Below are 20274 nucleotides of genomic sequence, written 5' to 3' on the forward strand. Positions count from 1 at the left end.
CTGGGATGAAGTGACAAGTCTCAGGATAAGATTTTAATCCCCTCAGTCAAGACGTAGAACATTTCTAGTGCTCCAGAAGGTTCTCCTGTGCCCTTTTCTGGTCATTATCTCTCCAAGGGGACTACGATCCTGAATGCTGGCTTTATAGTTTTATTTCTTTTGATTTGCAGAAATGTGATTGTTCGTGTCTGACCACTTGAGCTCAGCACAGTGATTCCTCCCTGTGGCTGTGGGCAGCGTGGATTCTGCTTTGCTGTGTCCATTTTGTGGATATGCCAGACTCTATCTGTCCCTCCTCTGGAGGAAGGGCAATCTCAGCATATGTGTGCATAGGTGAGAGATCATACTGAACACAAAACTGAAGAAAGTCTTGATAACCCGTGGGCTTCTTCTTGCTCTATTGAATTCATTGCTATCGTTCACTTCTCCATTTACTCATTGTCAAGCATTTTCAATACCCAGACTGTAAAGCACATTCTGATGATTTTGTCTTTGTTGTTGTTGTAGTTGAACACAATATCTTTATTTTATTTATTTATTTTTATGTGGTGTTGAGGATCGGATCCAGAGCCTACAAACATAGAAGATTCTTTAAGGGCATCCTGGTCACCTTCAGGGTACAGCCCCAGAACTAAAGACACTGTGTCAAAGGAGGAGCCCTTGTAGCTCTCTTTACATACGTTGCCAGAGTGTTGAAATGGAACTTGCCGTACTGAAATACTACAGGATGGTGGCTTTAACAACACAAATCTAAGGTCAAGGTGGCAGAAGGGTGGGGTTCCTCTGTGGCATTTCTACTTGGCTTGCAGATGGCCACCCTGCTGATTCCTCTTCACATGGCCGTTGCTGTGTGTACCCTGTCATTTCTTTGGATGTCCCCAGCTCCTCTAATAAGGACACCTGTCAGATTGGCTAAAATATAACTTAATCACCCATTAAAAGGTCCTCTCTCCAGATACAGTCACATTCTGAGGTACTGGGGATTAGGACTTCAACATAAGAATCTTCAGTAACACGACCAAGCCCCAAACAGAACTGTTCCTTAGAAGTTAGAAATGTCAGCCTGGCATGGTGGCGCACTCCTGTAATCTCAGCAGCTTGGGAGGCTGAGGTAGGAGGATCTTGAGTTCAAAGCCAGCCTTAGCAAAAGCAAGGCTCTAAGCAACTCAGTGAGACCTTATCTCTGAATAAAATACAGAATAGGGCTGGGGATGTGACTCAGTGGTCAAGTGCCCCTGAGTTCAATCCCCAGTGGGGGAAAAAAAAAAAGAAAAAGAAAAAATTGGAAATGTCACTTGTGTTGCTTGGCTTGGCTACAGCCCTCTTGACTTCTTCCAAAGCTAATGTGTACTTCTCTCTCTCAGCCTCACTCACCACCCCATCACTGTCAATCAATCCATTCTTGACCTTGGATGCACACTGGAATTCCCTGAGAACTTGAAACAATACCATGGCGTCTGAGTCGGAACTCAACAGATTCCGATGTCGTTGGCCTGGGGTGTAGGCGAGCCATGGAGCACCTGAAAGTTCCTCAGGTGGCTACAGTGTTTTGCTGGGAACACCTCCAGTCTCTGGTCTCTGTTCCTGTGTGAGACAGGGTGCAGGGGCTGTTTAATTACCATCTTCCAAAGTTAATTAAAACTCCATATTCTAAAGCCTGTTTTTAACTCCCCTAAACAAGTTCATTTTAAAGCTTGGCAGTAATTTGGCTCTTTTGTTAAAATTAAGTCCTTAAAGTAAAAATTAAAAGGCAAAATGAAAAACCACCGGGCATAGAAAATCCACGCTGGGTTTAATAGAGCCTCTTAAGTCATGGACCGAGTGAGCTGCATGCTGCTGAGTGGGGGCTGGGAGCCCGCTATACATTGTGGTCCTTGAAGCTTATGTTTGGTGTAAGCTTTTACAAGAAGAGGATAAAAGCTAATTTTCATGAGAGCCCTGCTTCTGTGGTGGGGTGATTAGGAAACTATTGTGTTAAGTTTTGGCTCCTCCAAGTTTAGTGCCCCATCTCTCAGTGTTTGAAACAAAGCTTTAAAATATTCTACCCATGGATGAATCTCAGAGACACACGGAGCTAAAGAACCAGAGTCAAATAAGTACACATGGGACGGTGCCATTCCTCCGCTGTGCGGCGATAGCCATCTGACACTGGTTGCCTCTGACGTGCGTGTATTTGCTGGAGAATAGTCAGATCCTGAATGATTATCTTTCTGAGACCTTGGTGATGGCAAGAGAGACCCATGCCTCAGTTAGTTCCGGAGAAGATGGATACAGGGCTCCCCTTCACACTGTGGCCTCATCGAGGACAAGGTGAAGTCCCAGCCCCAGCCCTGGCAGAGCCTGGCCTCTGCTTGCCCTTTGCTCACCTCTCTTTCTGCTCCTTGACCCTGAGCCTGCAGTAAGCAATAATGCCACCTGCACCAGCACACATACTGTTCCTCCTGCTGGAGGTGACCTTCCCAGTCCCGCCCTCTGGGAAAGCTGACTGTCCTTCATATCCCAGTGGGGAAGCTGTCCCCGCCTCCAGGATGGAAGCATCACGCACCATGGTTGGTTTCTGTCTGCTTCTGCCATTAGGCTTTGATGCCATCTTGGGGACACTACCATTTCTGTGTCTGCAATGCCTGGCACAGTGTTGGCACTGAGGAGGGACTTAGAAAAGGGGGTTTGTCATTGAGCTGTGTTAGGTTAGGGTGGGAAATGGAGAGCTGGGACAAGATGTTCCTCTGTTATAGCCATTAATTTATTTCTAATGATATCTGAGACAGAATGGGCAGATGTGACTCCAGGGACTCTTTGGGGAAGACCTCTTTGGTTGGCAAGAGTCTGTGGGCACAGTGGGTTCTGTCCCCAGCTCCAGAGAGGGTAGAGAATGGCTTTACAAAACAGAGGGACAGGAATGTTGGGACAGGGGTGAGAGAGGGAGGAAATGCTGGAGGAGTGGAGTGAAGAGATGGAGGAGACAGGTGGATGGAGGGAGCTCAGCGGAACCTGTCCTCATGGTCACAAACCTTCATTGGCACTCCCTAAACTCATGACATGCTTGGGGGGTGTATTTGTGTAATTAGTGTGTGCATGGGTGTAGGCATGTGCTGTACATGTGGGTGAGTGCACATGTATATACCAGTGTGTGTGTGTGTGTGTGTGTGTGTGTGTGAGTGAAAGACTCGGCTTCCTGCCTGGGTTGTTCAGGAGTGAAGCTGAGGCAGCAAAAGGATGTCCCCGAGAAGTCAGCTTTGGCATCTCTCAGAAATCATGGGCCAGCGGGTCACAGCCCGATCTTGAGGAGCCAGCAGCTGCCAGCTGAGATCTGAGCCACACATTTATTGAGCACCCTTGCCAGGGACAGCCACTAGGTCTCATCAAGAGAGCCAATCATATTGACAGTCTGTGCCTCTCTGGAACACTGTACCAAGAAGCCTTTTGAGTCTCCAGGGGAACGGTGACAGGCACTGATTACAAAGCTGCCTTGGGCTTTGGCTGGATGTCTGCCAGACCTGGCTGAGTCTAATGGGTGCCAAGAAAAATGCTTGGCTTTGGAGACATAGTGATGAATCAGACAAATGCCTGTATGCTCCCAGCCTACTGCAAGGCTGAGAATCCTAACCATTACCAACCTGTAGCTAAGGGCTGGGATGAGAAAATACATGGAGGTAGGGAGGCCAGTTGAGGACACTGATGGTGTCTGGAGCAGGTTTCCCATGGAATTTCTGACCAGGTTGGGGGAAGCAAGGGAAGGAGGGCATTTCTAGCAGGGGCCACAGGATGCTCAAATTCACACAGGAGGAAAAATAAGCTTGTCCAAGGGTGGAACACAAGGGGGAGTGAGAGGAGGTGAGCAGGACAGGACATCAGAAAGGATGGGAGAGGACTGAGTGCTGTCCATAGCATGGTAGTTCCTTGACCAGATCAGAAAGGAGGCCCTGGCTCTCATCCTGGCATCCCATGGGAGGACAGACGCCCCGTGCATGCAGCATGGGCACCTTGGGACTCCTCCCACTGTGGAGAGGGACCTCTGCTCCAGGATTCCAGCTGTGTTTGGCACTGGCAGCCCCAGCACAGACCGTGTGGGAACTGGGCCTGGTGCTGTGTATGTTGTGAGCACCTGCAGGTGCAGGACCAAGGCCGCAGATCATTTGCATGGGATGGAGAACACATTTTCAGTTTCCTCCTCTCACAAATGACAAATTTCACTTTCACGGTTTTCTTTCTCCATCACAACCACACCAGTTTCCATTTGGCACCTTGAGTCTGTTGTCACAAAGTAACCCCAGATCTCCTCTGTGATGTTTCTGCCTCACTAGCCTTCAGGGCTTCAAAGGCTCAACACCCCACCATGGATGTCTCCTGCCCTTGTTCCCCACCTCACAGAAAGAGTCCCACACTGGGAGTCAGGAGCCTGGGCACTGGTCCTGGTTCTCTGCCTCTTGGTATGGAATGTGAGGCTCTTTCTGGGCCTTGGTTTCCCCATATGTACCCAGAAGTTTTTGAACTTGACAATCTCCAAATGTCCTCCAAACTGTAGAACAGCGACTTTCTGATCTTGGAAGTTTCTTTGTCCTGGAAATCCTAAGATAACATATAGCAAGTGTTGGGGCTTGGCCCCTGATGGCCTAGGAACTGGAGGTCTTGCAGGGGTCTCCTCCTATTCCTTGCTCTGCCACTACCCTTTCCAACTCTCTCCCCATCCTCAGGTCTGGTTCCTGCACCTCTGAGCTCTTTTGCTGCCTGACTTCTCATGGTAACTCCGAGGAGAGAGGTGCTCAGTTCACCTTGCTGAGAGGCACTAGCTCATCACTGTAATGCTGGCCCAGAAGGGTCTCTCCTCCCTCCATGCCGATCCCAGCTAATGGCTATGCTGAGGTTCCTACAAATAGTCATCTGAGCAGAAGGTGCCTGAAGCCTCTATATTTAACATGTTTTCCACACAATTGTAACTTGCTAAAGTTTTCAGAGAAATTGCTTTGATCTGACTAGGTACAGCAGAGAGAAACAGAGGGACTGGTGTCCCCACGGCCAGGGGCTGGTCAGTCTGACTTCATGATCGTGGGCAAGATTTTTCTGGGTTCTGGCTTCCACTTTCCCATCTGTGAAATGGGGGTGGGGGCGAAGCAGGATGGGCCAGAGTGGACTAGACTACCTTTTAGGCTCTAGGCCCTTTGCAGTTCTGCCATCTACCAGAGCCTCAGGCTTCCTGCTGTGGCCAAGAAACTCCCACTCCTTGCAAGATGGTGCTGTGTGTGCAGCCTGGCTTGTTTTTGGGAAAGGAATACTGGTGAAAAGGCAGTGGGGTTCAGAGGCCAGGTCTGTGGTGGGGAATCCAGAGTGACCCAGGAGGCCAGGGTTAACTGAGGCGATAAAACCAGAAAACTCCCTGGGCAGTCAAGTGGGGAGAGTGATCATGCAAATCACTAGGAAGAGATGATTAACTGGGTAAAGGCACAGGAGGAAACGGTTGGTGACCCATGAATTGTCCAGCATGACTGTGGGTTCCCTAGGCCCCAAGCCTACACGGGGGTGGGTGTGGAGGCTGAGGTTGAGGTGTGAAAGGAGGCTGAGGCCGAGTTGGGCCTGATAAGCTCCCCTCCCAGAAACATTTGCCAGGTGAAACCAAAGGCCCGGCCCGGGGCTGCTGAGGAGAGTGAGAAAGGCACTCAGAGAGTTTCCATCTCAGGGAGGTTCCGCAATCCACCTGGCCCCTCAGCGGCTTGCTGGCCGTGGGCGAGGGAGGGGTGAGGGCAGAAGCAGGGACTTTCTGAGGGGTGCTGTTGACTGTGAGCAGCACTCTGGCATCTAGGGCTGTCAGCACTCACAGAGTCTGGGGAGGCTCGTCCTGTTGCTGCTCCATTCTCATCAGGTCCTTGAATTTCCTCCACAACACCATGGCAAGTGGCTCATGTCCAGGAACCAAGAGCTCAGTATGTCCCCAACAGCCTGCCCCACTGTGGGAATCTGTCAGGAAACTGCTTCTCTGTACCAAGCCAAAATCTGTCCCTAGCTGTGGGCCTAATCCCACACCAGCCCTTCTTCCTCCAACACGAGGTGGTTTGCACCGGCGTTTGGCATAGCACACCCGGAGATGTGCAGCCTGGTTGTCTGAGGAGGATTTTATGTAAAAAGTAGGAATAATATAAAATTATTTCCATGGTACAAAGGTTACCTTCAGGCCTAGTACCAGGTTCTAGGGGTTAGGATTTGGGCATCAGTTTGCCCTGTTCTGCTTCAGTTTCTGTATTGGAGATGAATATCACTGTAATGGTTGATTTTTTTGGTGTCAACTTGGGTAGGCTATAGTGCCCAGTAGTTTAGATGTTGCTAGGAATGTGTTCTGTAGCTGTCATTAGCACCTATAATCAGTTGACTTTAAGTAAAGGAAAGGAACACTGGATGAGGGTGGGCCCCATCCAATCAGTTGAAGGTCTTAAAAGCAGGAGTGAAGGTTTCCTTAAGAAGGAATTTAGCCTCGAGATGATGAAGCAGAAATCCTGCCTGGCTTTCTGGCATGCTGGCATGACCTAGGCAGATTTTTAGACTTGCCAGCCCCTGCAATTGGGTGAGCTTGATAAATCTGTTAGTTCTGTTTCTTGGGAAAACTCCGATATAATCAGCTTCCATGTCTCTGTACAAAGATAGGCAAAAGACATGTCATTCCTTGGAAAGAAAAGTGATTTATGGGTGCTAACAGGACAAAAATGCTAAATTGTGCAGAGCTGTGCTAATCTCAAACCCATCTCCAAGCATGCCATTCATCTCCCTACTCAAATTCTTTGATGGTGCCCCACTGCCACCAGATCAGTTGCTCTTAATGAAGCATTTCTATCACTGTGTGAGAAGTTTATCATTAATACATATTTCCTAGGAGATACTTTAGAGATTATTTTCATTTTATAGAAGAGGAAAACGAAACAGAAGTTAACCTATCAGAACCACATTTCTTCCTGTAGGACTCAGAGCCAACAGTGACGTCACTCATGTGTCCCTCCACTACCCTGCGACCTGCAGTCAAGACAAATTAGACTAGGTCCTCTTACCTGTGTCCTGGCTGCTGCCCACACCCATCTTCCTGCTGAAATGTGTCTCCTCTCACCTTGCACATTCAAGTCTTCCCTGTGCTCAAAGGGCCAATTCCAACACCATTTTCTGTCAAGTGTTCCTGCGTCTCCACCTCTGACACCAGAAGTCACCTTTTTCTGTATGATGCACAGTCCTGCCTCAAGGCACAGTCATTCACTTCAGCGTTTCTCTTTGCTATCTTAAAATGCAAGACGTCTGTGGGCAGGGAACAAGTCTAGCAGATTAGGGCAGATGATATTCAAACCCAGAGTTTCTTTCCAAAGCTTAGTGAATTTTGATTAGAAAAACAATTAGTCCTCCTGAATTATACTTCTCTAAGGAAGTGTGTACATGGGTTTCTGGAGTATCAGTGTTTTCGCCCTGGCATATACTTGTTTTCCTTGTCTCCTCTTCCATTTGAATGACAGACCTTATATTGATCATGTGAGTCTCACATTCACTCTATCCAGCCTTGAAGCCTTCTTTCCGAAAGGACCCCTGCAAACTTTTCCATTTGGAAGTGCAACCTTCCTGTCCAGTCAGTCCTAGACACCCCCATTTTGGTAATTACATGCGGAAAACAGTGTTGCCGCCAGTGGGTTAAATTCATTTGCCAAAGCCTGTCAGGCCCCATCCTGGGCCCTGGGAGAAAGAAAATAGATATCATGGCCTGTGTCTCTTCACTCTATCAATAGATATTTGAGCCCCTACCCTACTCCAGGAACCATGTTCTTTGTACAGTGTCCATCTTTTCCATGAACTACGAGTCCTATGAGGGCACGGATCACATCTGCCTGGTTTATACTGTTCCTTGAGCTCAGTGCAGGGCCTGGCACACAGGTATCCTACAAATATTTATAAAACTGAATAAAAGGATTGGGAATTTGCATCTGTCCCAATCCCTGGAGAAGAAGCAAGAATCCCAGGGTAGGACTTGGCTCTGGTTAGATGGTCAAGGATGTTGACTGAGTTGGCTGAACAAGTCCTGGGTCCTGTGGAGGACCACTGTGGACCACCCTCACTGTGCTCAGGTTGTGGTGAGTTCTTTGTGGGTTTTCACCAGTCTCTGAAGAACCAGCAGTGCTTTCTCATGAGACTTCTTTTTCTTGGGATTTAGCAGATTGACCTACTCAGTGGAAACTAAAAACAGACACTTGTCTAAAGGTCCTGTGCTTAGGCCTGAGGTCAGCAAGCCCCTCCCCCAGGTTCCTACAGATGGTTATTTATCTTGTGATCCTGGTCACCTTGGCCCCAAGTGGGCAAAACAGGAAACAAAACCGAAGATGGCCTGAGGACTGCTCACCCAGATTTTTTAGAATATTCCCAATTCAATGATAAAAAACTAAAACAATCCCCCCAAACAAAAACCATTAACATGTTTCCAATAGACTACTATGTGAAATTAGACTTTTTTGGTTCTGATTGTATGTATATACCTGATATCATCACCACAATCTAGATAATGAACATATCCACTTCACCAAGTTTCTTTGCATCCCTTTTTAATTGCTACCTCCTGTCCTTCCCAGTTAACCCTATCTCTGAGCAGCTACTGTTTTAAGTTTTCTGTTTCTATAGATAATTAACATTTTTAGTAGTACTTCTTTGTGAATTTTACCTTTTTGGGTGCTGATATTTTTGTGTTCCTATAAATATTCTTTTTTTTAAAAAATATTTTTTAGTTAGACATGGACACAATACCTTTATTTGGTTGATTTATTTTTACATGGTGCTGAGGATCGAACCCAGTGCCTCATATGGGTGAGGCAAGCGCTCTGCCACTGAGCCACAATCCCAGCCCGTCCTATAAATATTCTTGAGCTTTGCTTTTTGCAATTGGTTATTTGGAGAGAGCTTAAGCCTTTTGGATCCTATTTTCAAATGTGAGGCAGAAAAAGGGGTTTAGACCCGGGCTAATTTTTCTTCATTACTGAGTAAAACTCTTCCAAGAGCTGTGGTCAGCGTTGGTGAACCATGAGGTTTTCCACTCTGGTGAGAACAGAAGCTATTTTGGGCCCTGTGTGAACTCCAGAAATAGTTCCCTCTGGTGCTTTCAGGTGGTTTCCTCACACGTGGGTGCTGACCAGTACTCGGCTGAAGACTCCAGGGGAACCCGCCAGGTCACAGGTCTCTGGGTTCTCTCTCAGCGCAGCTCTCTCCTCTCTGGTAATCAGACCTACAAGCTGTAGCCACTTTGGGTTTGCCAGATCCTGCTGTTTCCTCAACTCAGGGAGACCTCCAGGGTCTTCCTGGGTCCCCTGCTTGCTCCCTACTCGGGGAACGCTGCAAGCAGTCAGCCAGGGCAGTCACAGGTCACATCTTACTTGTTTGTTTTCTCTTAAAGTTTGCTGTCCCTTCTTGTCTGATGTTTAATGTCTTATGAACAGTATTAATATTTTTCATTGTTTCAGGGTGGGGACTAAATCTGATCCCAGTTACTCTAATCTTGGTTGGAAGGGGAAATTTGATAATGACTGTGATAATGCTGCAATAACTTTGATATTCTGGACTCCCTTCATTAGCATTGTCATCTCTGGGTACCTCAAGCTGATAAACTCTTCTATTGAGAAAATGATTATATTCGTATTACATTTCACATATACAATTGATTATATGTAATATATGAAAATAAAATTGCAATTTCTTCATTCAAGAAAAATTTTTAAAAATGTTGGTGTAAGACTGCCAAGCATCCTTTGCGAGAAGGTCTGCTCTGAAATGATGGCTGCAGCAGTCGAGCTGCTGGTTCCTTCCCAGCCTCCGCCTCTGTTGGGACACCTCCCCACACCGCTCTGCTGGTGTACAGAGAGCCAGAGTTGGCTAGGAAAGAATCCTGGGGGTAGTTTTCAAGCACTGACTGGTTTACAGAACAAAAAACACATATGCTAGCTCCTTTGTCCCTGATGGGGCAACTCTGAGGTGCAGCCTCCATTGTCTAGTGGAGTGAGCATGAAGTTCCCGCTATGGACCCTGAGGAAGCAGCCAGCCCCACTTCCTTCTCTTCATTTCTCTGTATCACTTTCCTATTCATTTCTCCCTTCTTATCTGTGTATAAATGCATGGACCCAACCGGTAAGTTATATCCCAGAACAAAAGGTTTGTCTAACAACCAAGAAAAGTTTTGGGGAAAAATAAAATAATGGGCAGGTAGAAATAAAAGTCTTACCTTCAAATACTCTATATATGAAAGAACCTAAACAATGGTAATTTCATTTCTGACCTAAAAAGAGGTGGATGCCCTAGAAGTAGAAGGGGCACTAGTTCCACCATACTGATAATAAGCCATGCTTGCCCCAGGTCCTACTGAGGAACAGTGCCAGCTATTTCAGGGCTTACTACACTTCCATGAAGCTGCTTATCATGGCTATCAGATTTAGCAGGGTGTTAAGAGCCACTGGTTGCTCACCTCAGGGTGAGAACAACTTTAGCCAATGCTGGGAAGCCATATGCCAGAAGGGAGGGTGGTGGACTAAACATTGTAGACCTACAATTCACACTAGGGATGATGTGGGAAGTGAGATTCTCCTTCAGCAAAGATAAGGGAGACACCCTAATAGGCAGACAGTAGTTTATACTTACCAAAGAGTAAAATACAAACACAAAAATCCAATTTACAGAACTGTTCTACTTAACTGATCACACACCATTTTATTCTGCTATAAAGCTTGTGCTTGGGCAACATGGGCATTTTTTACTCCAATTTATCGTGATTATTGATTGACTGACTGATTGATTGAGGTGCTGGGGATTGAGCCCAGGGCCTCACCCAAGCTAGGCAAGCACTCCACCACTGGCTACATCCTCAGCTCTAGTTTATGGTGATTTTATAGCTTTAGTCACTGTCCAACCCAAATGTGCCCTTCATCATCCCAACTCTCATAGTCTTTACATAATAGACCATTTAGTCACTCTATTTGAGACATTTTATTTCTCTCATTCTAATATTAGGCTTTGGTAAGTACAAAAAGTTTGTTCACAAGTACAAAAAATTCTGTAAAGCTCTGTTGTAGTTATAAAAGTCCATAAAAACAGAACAAGTTTTTAAGTTGGATAATATTTAACTCTATAAATCTAAGTGATGATTTTGACATGTGACTTTAAAAATGGCAAAGACTGTTTTACTGCGATTGTTAAAATTTTTGATGACTCTTTTTCACCTGTTTCAGGAAATCTGTCTTAGACATTTATACTGGACAGATTTCTTTTACTATAGCCCAATTCCCTGCCTCCTCAGGGCTTTGTTTATAGTAAGCCTGTGATGTTCTGCCCAAGGGAAGATTCTGACAACAGCTTCAGAAGAAAGAAAAGCTGGATTCAGATTTATAGCCACTGTCCTTTCCAATGAAAAAGTAATCTTATGTCAGGTGGCATACACTGTAATCCCAACATCTCGGGAGGCTGAGGATTGCAAGTTCAAGGCTAGCCTCAGCAACTTAGCAAGACCCCGTCTCCGTGTAAAAAGGATTGGGGGTGTAGCTCAGTGGTAGAATGCCCCTGGGGTCAATTCCTAGTATTTAAAAAAAAAAAAAGTAATGCTGCAAAACAGTGATAAAATTTTCTTATTAGTAATATTTTCTCTTCCTGCAAAGATTTCTTACTGTTAATATTGTAGATGAATTACATTTGATGAAATTTTCTGTTTTTCAAAGTATTTTTAAAAAGTTTTATTGAAAAGATTTGATTTTTCCTATCCCAAAGATTCTGAGTAAAAATAACATTGGAATAGAAGTCCCAGTTTATCTTGCTGTGTTTCTAATTAATAACCTGTGGGACAAAGCACTGAGATCCTGCAAGGATTTGTTCAGTACTCCAAGTATTAAACAATCAAAACAAAAAAACCTTTCTTTCACTTAATCATAAATAATAAAAATATTGCCAGAATGTTGCAGACATGAAGATCAAATGAACATTATAAAACCAAACCAGAAGCTGTCTCACAGCTTAGACTTTTTTTTCCTCTGCTTAATAAGAAATAAATTATCATTGCCATCATCTTCCACATATCTCTCCTTTTTCTTTGGCTTGTTCCGCTTGCCCTCTTTGGGAAGCTTGTCTTCTCTTGGCTTGTGGTAATGTGATGAATGGTGAAAGGACTTGTGAGGCTTCTGGGTCTTAAAACTGCCAGGTGAAGAATGGGTTTTGGGGCCTCTAGGAAAGTCCTCATCCACTTCATGATGCCTGTCAGCCTTTCTGTGCTTCTCACGTTCTCTACTCCTGTTCATCATTTCCTTCTGTATTTCTTTGTCTTCTTGATACCACTTGTTGCTTTTCCTCCAGCCATGGCTCTTCCTTATATCATGGTGTGGTCTGGTCTCTGCTGCTTCCATGTGCAGTCTCTTGAACTGCCTTGGAAAATCCCCATTTTTCTGGAGTTCTGGAAAATTAAAAAGTATTTTGAGCTTTCGCAGGTCTATAAATGAGGAGACAGGCAGCTAGATATATTTAAATGTGTTAATAATACGACATTCTAAAGAGCCTTTAGTAAGGTAAAAACAACAACAACAGCAATAAACACTAACTAAAAATGGAATGGTTGTAGTTTTACATTCCTGATTGCTAAAAGGGAAAACACCACAAATCCAACGATAGGTGTTTGTTCTATTCAACACAGTTTAACTACATTAGAAAATAGAGACCAGGACCTGCAAGAATAGTAATCATCTTAGCTCTGTGAGGAAGTCACGTCTGACCAATTCAAGTTCCTCCAGTGATCATCAGTCTCTGATGATAAGGCAAAGCAAGATGTATAAAATTGCCTTTGACAGTCTCACATGACATTTCAATTACCTCCTGAAGATAAAGTCTGGCCACAGTACTAAGAGGGGGATGCCAGACTGCCCGGGAGATTACTCCTCTAGAGCAGAGACTGCTGGCCTGGGGAGAACACACTTGTGTGCACTCTGTGTGGGTATTATCTTAGAGGTTTTAGTGCCAGATGATGTTATATTTTGTCAGGATTCAACATACTTATTACGAGCTTCTGATGGTGAGTGATTCTGACATGAGTAGGAGGGAGATGAGGTTACAGTGAGGGATGAAAATTAATGTCAGTAGAACCTGGAAAAATTAAAGCATTGGCCAATAACAACTTTTAGCATAAGACTCTTAGAATAAATAAAAATTCCAACTCAAGCCTCAAAATTGATTTGTGCTACAGAGTGTCAATACAACTAGCTAAAAAGGAAAAAGAATTTTTTTTCCTCAGATTATAAAAGTTATAAATGCTCATGATGGAAAACTTGGAAAAAAAAGACAAGTTAAAAAAAAATCAGAAAGCACTCATAATTTTTAAATTCAGAGATAAAATTTTCATTTATTTCTTTTTAATCTCTTTCTAATTTAGTTGCCTAATCACTGTCTTCCTGTACAATAATTTCTCTATAGTTTAGATAAATTTTATATTAAATATGTAAACTATGCAGTTGTGAGAAGAAATTCCTTTGACTTTCTTTAGAATTTTGAAAAGGTCCTAAACTTAGTAAGAGTCTAAAAAAAGAATACCAAAAAGATGAAAACTACATAATAGAACAACTTGAAAAATAAACAATTTTGTCCCCAAACAAGAAAGGTAACTTGGGAAACCATCTTAAGGTACACAGCAAGAAAGAACAGAAGTAGAGAAAATAGACTTAAATGATAAGATATTAATTTGGTGAGAAAGAACTTAAATGTTAGCAATAGTAAACACAGAAACCAGAGAAGTGGCTGGGGACCTATAGCTATGCAGACAATGGTGGCCTATAAGAGCTGATTTCTTAAGGGAAGCTCCAGGAATCTTTCTTTCCATGAAAAATATCAGAGACATACAACCTGAAAAAATAATTACTTGTCAAACAGAAAAATCTCCAAGGAATCTTGAAAACTGCATGCACAGATGGAGAGCAGTATTTTTCTGGACATTTTCTAAAATGTTTACTAAGTGGAAAAAATGTTTATCACAAACAGGTTACAATACAGAATTTTTGAAGTAAGATGATTGGCTTTTGAAGATGAAGAAAATTCTAGTTTCTATGGTAATTATTAAAAACATTTACTGTGATAACTAATGACCTTGAAAGCAGGCAAAGATAAGAAAAAATTTAAGGGGGAAAGTGCTGGGGAATGATATTGGCCAATTATGTTGATTTTTTTTGTGTTCATGTGCGAATATATAACAATAAATCCCATTATTATGTATAATTATAATGCACAATAAAAAATGTGGAAAGAGAAAAAAAGAAATCTAGGAACTACTACTGCAAATGTTACCTAACAAGTTAATAACATACCTTTTTTAAAAAATAATATCTGTTCTTTTTAAAATTTTTTTTTTAGTTGTAGACAGATACAATACCTTTATTTTATTTGTTTGTTTTTATGTGGTGCTGAGGATCGAACCCAGTGCCTCACACATTTAAGGCAAATGCTATACCAGTTGAGCTACAATAACAGCCTAATAACATACCTTTTATTTTTCGTTTTATTCTCTGTTCTCTCTCCCGAATTTCGTATTTGTCATCATAGTAGTAGATGAATGGAGATGTTGGAAATGTCTGATTATACATCCGTCTTTCTGTACATTCCTGCAAATTGTATTTGAAATTATGATGTCATAGTTTTCACTGTTCAGAAAACCCTTTTGTGAGCTTCTGGATCATGCTTATTAGAGAAGAGACCCACATCACTGGTGTCTTGTGCTGTGGTTGGAAGCTGGAAGGGATCACACAAACCAACAACCCTACTGTGTTTATGTGCTTTTCTTTCAGGCTTGGGTTTTCTTCCCTTAGCTATAAAACCTTTCCTATTTTTTTTCCATCTTCCCTGCCAAATTCCTCCTTAGTCTCAGTCAACAGCACTGAGGGCTGGTGCCATCTGCACTTGTCTTGTTCTGTGACAGAGTTTATTCTATTCAGTTTTATGTTCATATCTGTCCTTTCCTTGTCTGTTTCTTCCAAAAATGTTCCCTTAAGTATTTCTTTTGTCTCTCCTTCTCACCCCCAAAATATAGGTGTTAAGTTCTTAGCTTCTTGCTCTCCTCTCTAAACACAAGTGGTTGGCAAGTTTATTTTAATTCAGCATTTACTGCTGATTAGGGTAGTGATTCTTATGATAGGGAGTGAGATGGTGGTAGGTTATGTTTACTTTAAAACTTTTCCCATGTAATTCTGAGATGCCCCAAAGGAAATCTCTCTTCTTGCTCCCTACCCGAGCTGAGATCACCCCTTGCACTCCTTTCCGTAGGTAGCTGCCCACTCTCATGACTGGTCTTCCCACCATGGCCATTTCCCACGTTCACATCCTTTGGCCTGAATACTTCAGGTTTTCATTTATCATGATCTGCAACACATATTTATTCACCATGTCTGAAGCATTTTTTTCTTTGAAAGTCTTCCCATTGGAAGGTTCCTGTTTAACTTCTGTTATCTTACCTAATATTTATTTATAACTATTCAGCATTTTTTAGCTAAGTATTGAAGAAAAATTAGAATACTTTTAAGAAAGCATGTGAAAAATACACAAAGAATTTAGTTGATTCATTATAACTTTGACATTGTATCTTTAAGACAGCTGGCCATTTTATACATTTTATATAATTAATTTACAGAATTAAAAAATTATGAATCATCAGAATATACTTCAAAGAGTTAAGTAATGGAAATCTGTTGCTATTATTCATATCAAATCATAACATTTTGCCTTAACTGTTTTCTCTTAAAAAAAGAGTTTTCAGAGAATCAGCTTTTGGTTTTGTTGATACTATTTAGTTTTCTGTTTCTATAATTTTCTCTTTTATCTTTATTATTTTCTTCCTTCTACCATCTTCAGACTTATCCTATTGTTTCTTTCTTTTTTTTTTAGGTACCAGGAAGTGAACTCAGGGGCACTCAAACACTGTGCCACATCTCCAGCCCTATTCTGTATTTTATTTAGAGTCAAGGTCTCACTGAGATGCTTAGCACCTTGCCATTGCTGAGGTTGGCTTTGAACTCGCAATCCTCCTGCCTCAGTCTCCTGTGCTGCTGAAATAACAGCATGCACCACCCTGCCTGTTGTGACTTTTTTTTTTTTTTTAAATCATTTGGCCTTATTTGGATTCTGAAAGTTGTAAGGCAAACTTTCATGATAACATAAAAAAAATGTTTTTAGAAACCACCATATTTAGTGGCTCCCAATTCTCATTTCTAGGAGAAAAGATACACATAAAATAAACCCATAAAAAATTGGGTTTAAAATTCTGACAATAACTGAAATGAAAGGCAGCTAATTAAGAACATAAAACACAGAGAAGCATAAAACTTAATGATGTAATGAGTCATTCAGAATACTCTAATACTGTAATGGTGGAATATACAGCAACTTTATCTCTAGTAAGAATCCTAACCATACAATAGTAGGAGCATATCATGATGGCACAAAGGTACTAAAGATCTTCATACATTCAGTCAATACTTGTCAACAAAACCTTTTAACTCTCCCAGTCCCCAATCACTCTTTCACATCCTCCTTCAGAGGCTCTTTGTACAGTGACTACTGTTGTCCTTGACACCCTCCCCAGACCCCACTCCACCAGAAAGGGAGTGGAATTAGGAAATAGTAGTGACACATTTTCACGCAAAGAATCTATTCAATAACAACATCGGTATGGCTGAATTTCTAAAACTGAAGGAGAAAGATCCTCAGACATCTTGAACCACCTGCGTGCTCTATTTGGATCCCATATGGTCCAGACTGACATGACTACACAGAGTTATACAGTACTACAAATGTTTTCCAAAGCTAAATGTAAATTGTATTTTGATTATCCACATCGCTGGTCCCCTCCATTAGCACAGACAATTGATAGTTGGCTATATAATTTATCTACTATTCTGGATTAGCCACACCACTGATCTTCTTCATTAGTGTTGGATAATCTAGAGTTCTTCATCTATGGCAGTGATGAGGTTGCCAAATTTGTTTTTTTATAAATTAAAAATTATCTAAATCTAGATTTCAGGGATAAATTCCAAATGCTTTTAATATATTTCCTATCTACATTAACAGAAGTGACTAGTAAGCAATAAGCATCCAGCTATAATTGTTTTTCTTTAATTGAACAAAGATAAATGCTAAAATTATACCCTTGTGTTTTAAAGAGGTAAGCAAGCATAAATCATACATTTATGTGATTTGTGTGCCAGTAGACTGCTCATGTGAATATGTTCCCTAAAAGGCGTTGGCAGCATCTGAATGTTGGTAACACGGATGAATGCACAGAGCAGTAAAAGATCTAGAGATGATAGCACTGTAAAAGAAATCTTCTCTAGCTGAATTTTCAATGTGAGTTCTACAGAAGTGAAGTAAGTGTACTGTAGGATCTCTCCATCTGTGTCACCACAAGGTGGGTCTGATCACATTGGAAATAGCATTTAAACATCAGGGCTGAGAAATCCCCTGTACCACTTCTTTGTTTTGGAGATAAGGACTGAAGGTCAGAAAGAAAAAGTGAGTTGTTGAAGTCACCTGGTTAAGTCAGTAGCAGAGTACAAATCAGAAGTGAGGATCAGAGCCTCATGCTAGTTTTCACATTCTAAGCTCCACCCATAGTTCCTGCTGCCTCAGTATGGAAGATAACTTGATCAGAAGATGGACTCCAGCACTTTTCTTTCTCCTAGCCTTTTTGCCTGTCCTCATAATGTAGGGCTCCCAAGGCTTGTACCAGTAAATGCCATGGCTGGAATTTAAGAGGTGGCCTGCAGTGCTACCCTTTTCTATTGATCATCCTTCTACCCACTTAAAGGATTCCAAGCTTTGTTGTTTTCTACCTCCTTCCACTGGATCTGATTTGATATCAGTTCACCTTGTTTTTGAGGCTGTTAGAACCCTACCTGGAAAGTGGGAGTGCATTTCTCCATATGAACTTTCTACCTCCTGTGCCATTGCCCTTTCTTCTCTGCCACAAGAGTTCTGGAATGCATGGATTTTGAGCCTATTCTTATTGCTTCTTGTCTCTGTGATGGATGGCTGCAGTTTCACACTTAAAGTGGCAACTGGCTAGGGATCTTGTGCCCACCTCACAGCAAGAATTTTGCTCCTGCTCTGAAACTTAAACATCCAGAACACATAATCTGACCCTTTCAGTTGGGATTAGAGAATATGTTAGCCGGACAAGGAACCTGGGCACTTGTGGAGTAGGTGGGTTAGTCAGTGATGCATCACCCCTGTCTTTCCACTGTTGGGTGTCAGGGATTGCAAGTGAGTGATGAAGACTGAGTTGACTACAGTACTAGGAAAAAGTGGATGGAAAAAACAAAACACGATGGAGCTGTGTCAAAGTAATCGTGAGAGGAACTCATGAGAACGCCATGTACTGTTGACGACTATTATATGACTGACTTCATGAGCTGTATTTGTTTTTACATTCTCCTGTAACAGACAACTATGCTCTGACAGACAGTTACTCTGGTAGGGATGGGAGAAGTAAAGAAATAGAGAATATATACACTCAGAAAAATTAAATTACACTCAGAAAAATGAGAAATTATACCCCATCTGATTCAAAAGTACGATATGTCAAGATCATTGTACTCTCATGTGTATCTAATAAAAATAAAAAAGAGAATATATTAAGTCTTGCCTCTGAATGTTAGTTTGTAAATAAGTAAGCATTCAGAGTTCCATTCTTTTTTGAGCTTATCTTTCAACAACTGCTCCCTGACAACAGAATGCTTTATGTTCAAATGCTAAACTTACGTGTCCATAATGGCCTTTTTGTGCACAGTTGTAGCAATAAACTAATGCTGATTGTCCAGAAGGAGTCTTCGGTTTTTTGGGTGGCCCAGGTTTGGTCTGCAACATAAAACATTTATGAAGGTTTAATAAATGTTAGAAGAAAGTTATAAAACCTTGTCCTTACTAAAAGAGCTTTTCTTTTTTTTTTTTTTTTTTTTTAGGTAAGAGATTGATTGGAAATACTGCTTTCTAGAGCTTAGCATGGAGTGGCAGTGGAGGATGGAACCTTGGACAGAAACATTTAAGGGCACACAGAGGAGCTTGTAAAAGGGACAGAGAAGGAAGGGCTCAAGCATGTGGAGACCCAGGAGAACACAGGTGCCAGTGTTAGAGTTAAGAAGGATGAACTGATCTACAGTGCCAAAAACCAGCAGGGAGACCTAGTAACACCAGGATTGACAAACATCCATTGTAAAAACAACTGTTCTTAAATAACGTTAGTGCAAGAATTTGGAATCAGTGGGAGTGCACAAAGAGTTGAAGGCTGTAGGGTGAAGAGTAGAGGGATGCACATGAAAGTAATGAAATGTAGAAAGAAGAGCAAAGAAATAATCACCGACTAGGGCCGGGGTTGTGTCTCAGTGGTATTGCACTTGTCTGGCATGTGTGAGGCACTGGGTTTCAATCTTCAGCATAAAATAAATGTATTGTGTTCATTTACAACTAAAAAAATATAAAAAAAAAAGAAAGAATCACCCACCAAAGTCAGGAGGGCAGTTACTTCCAAAGAGGATAGAAGAGCCCGTAGAGGGCTTTGGGGTAGCTGCAACTTCCTAGTTTTTGTACACAGAGGTAGTTACTTGGGTGTGTATCATATAACTAATCTATTAAATTGTACACATATTTTATGCACTTTTTAGGATGCATATTACATTTTACAATAAGAAATGTTTAAAAATATTGAGTATAGGTTGAAGACAGGGAGAATAATGTTATATATTATTTTGAGAAGCATGAATAATGGCAGAGTAAGATGATGCAGTACTTAGGGGGAGGAAGATTTGGTAGGGTTTGTTTTTTTGAACAGGAAGAGACCTGGGCATGTAAGAAGGCTAGTAGAGATGGAGACACTGAAAACAGAGAAGAGAAAGGAGATGATGGATGGAGAAAGAACTCTGAGGAAGTGGTGGCTGTAATCAATGGGAGAAAAACCTAATTGGCACTCCCCACCCCAAGCTTTTGGGAGACTGAAAGAAAACATGTAAGGATGAGCATAAACATAGGTAAGTTTATTTCTCATGTTCTTTACTGGGATCCTATTACCAAGAGTACTATTGTGCCATCTAATTTTATTGCTTAATGTTACAAACAGGTGGTTTGTGGGGTTTTCTTTGATTGATACAGGAAAATAATGAATAGGTAGTAAAAAATCAAATCTTTAAAAAACTTTACTTTCAATTCTTATTTCCTAGAATGGAAAACCAGAAAACCAGAAGAAAACAATAAAATAATCTTTCTGCTAAAAATGAT

General features: G+C 42.0%; 1 protein-coding gene across 4 annotated transcripts in view; it reads right to left on the reverse strand.

The window, feature by feature from the left end:
* Positions 1-8822: 8822 nt before the first annotated feature.
* The window catches only part of Zcchc7 (zinc finger CCHC-type containing 7), a 229074-nt gene continuing 217622 nt past the window's right edge, over positions 8823-20274 (reverse strand). For all 4 annotated transcript variants that reach the window (XM_076843272.2, XM_076843274.2, XM_076843273.2 and 1 more), the window contains 3 exons: positions 18766-18861; positions 14498-14615; positions 8823-12427 (listed from right to left, as the gene is read on the reverse strand). In XM_076843272.2, coding sequence (XP_076699387.1) covers positions 11988-12427; positions 14498-14615; positions 18766-18861 — 654 coding nt within the window. In that variant the 3' untranslated portion in view covers positions 8823-11987. The remainder of the gene's footprint in view (positions 12428-14497; positions 14616-18765; positions 18862-20274) is intronic.

This window comes from Callospermophilus lateralis, chromosome 2 (assembly GCF_048772815.1).
Source record: "Callospermophilus lateralis isolate mCalLat2 chromosome 2, mCalLat2.hap1, whole genome shotgun sequence".
Lineage (NCBI taxonomy): Eukaryota > Metazoa > Chordata > Mammalia > Rodentia > Sciuridae > Callospermophilus > Callospermophilus lateralis.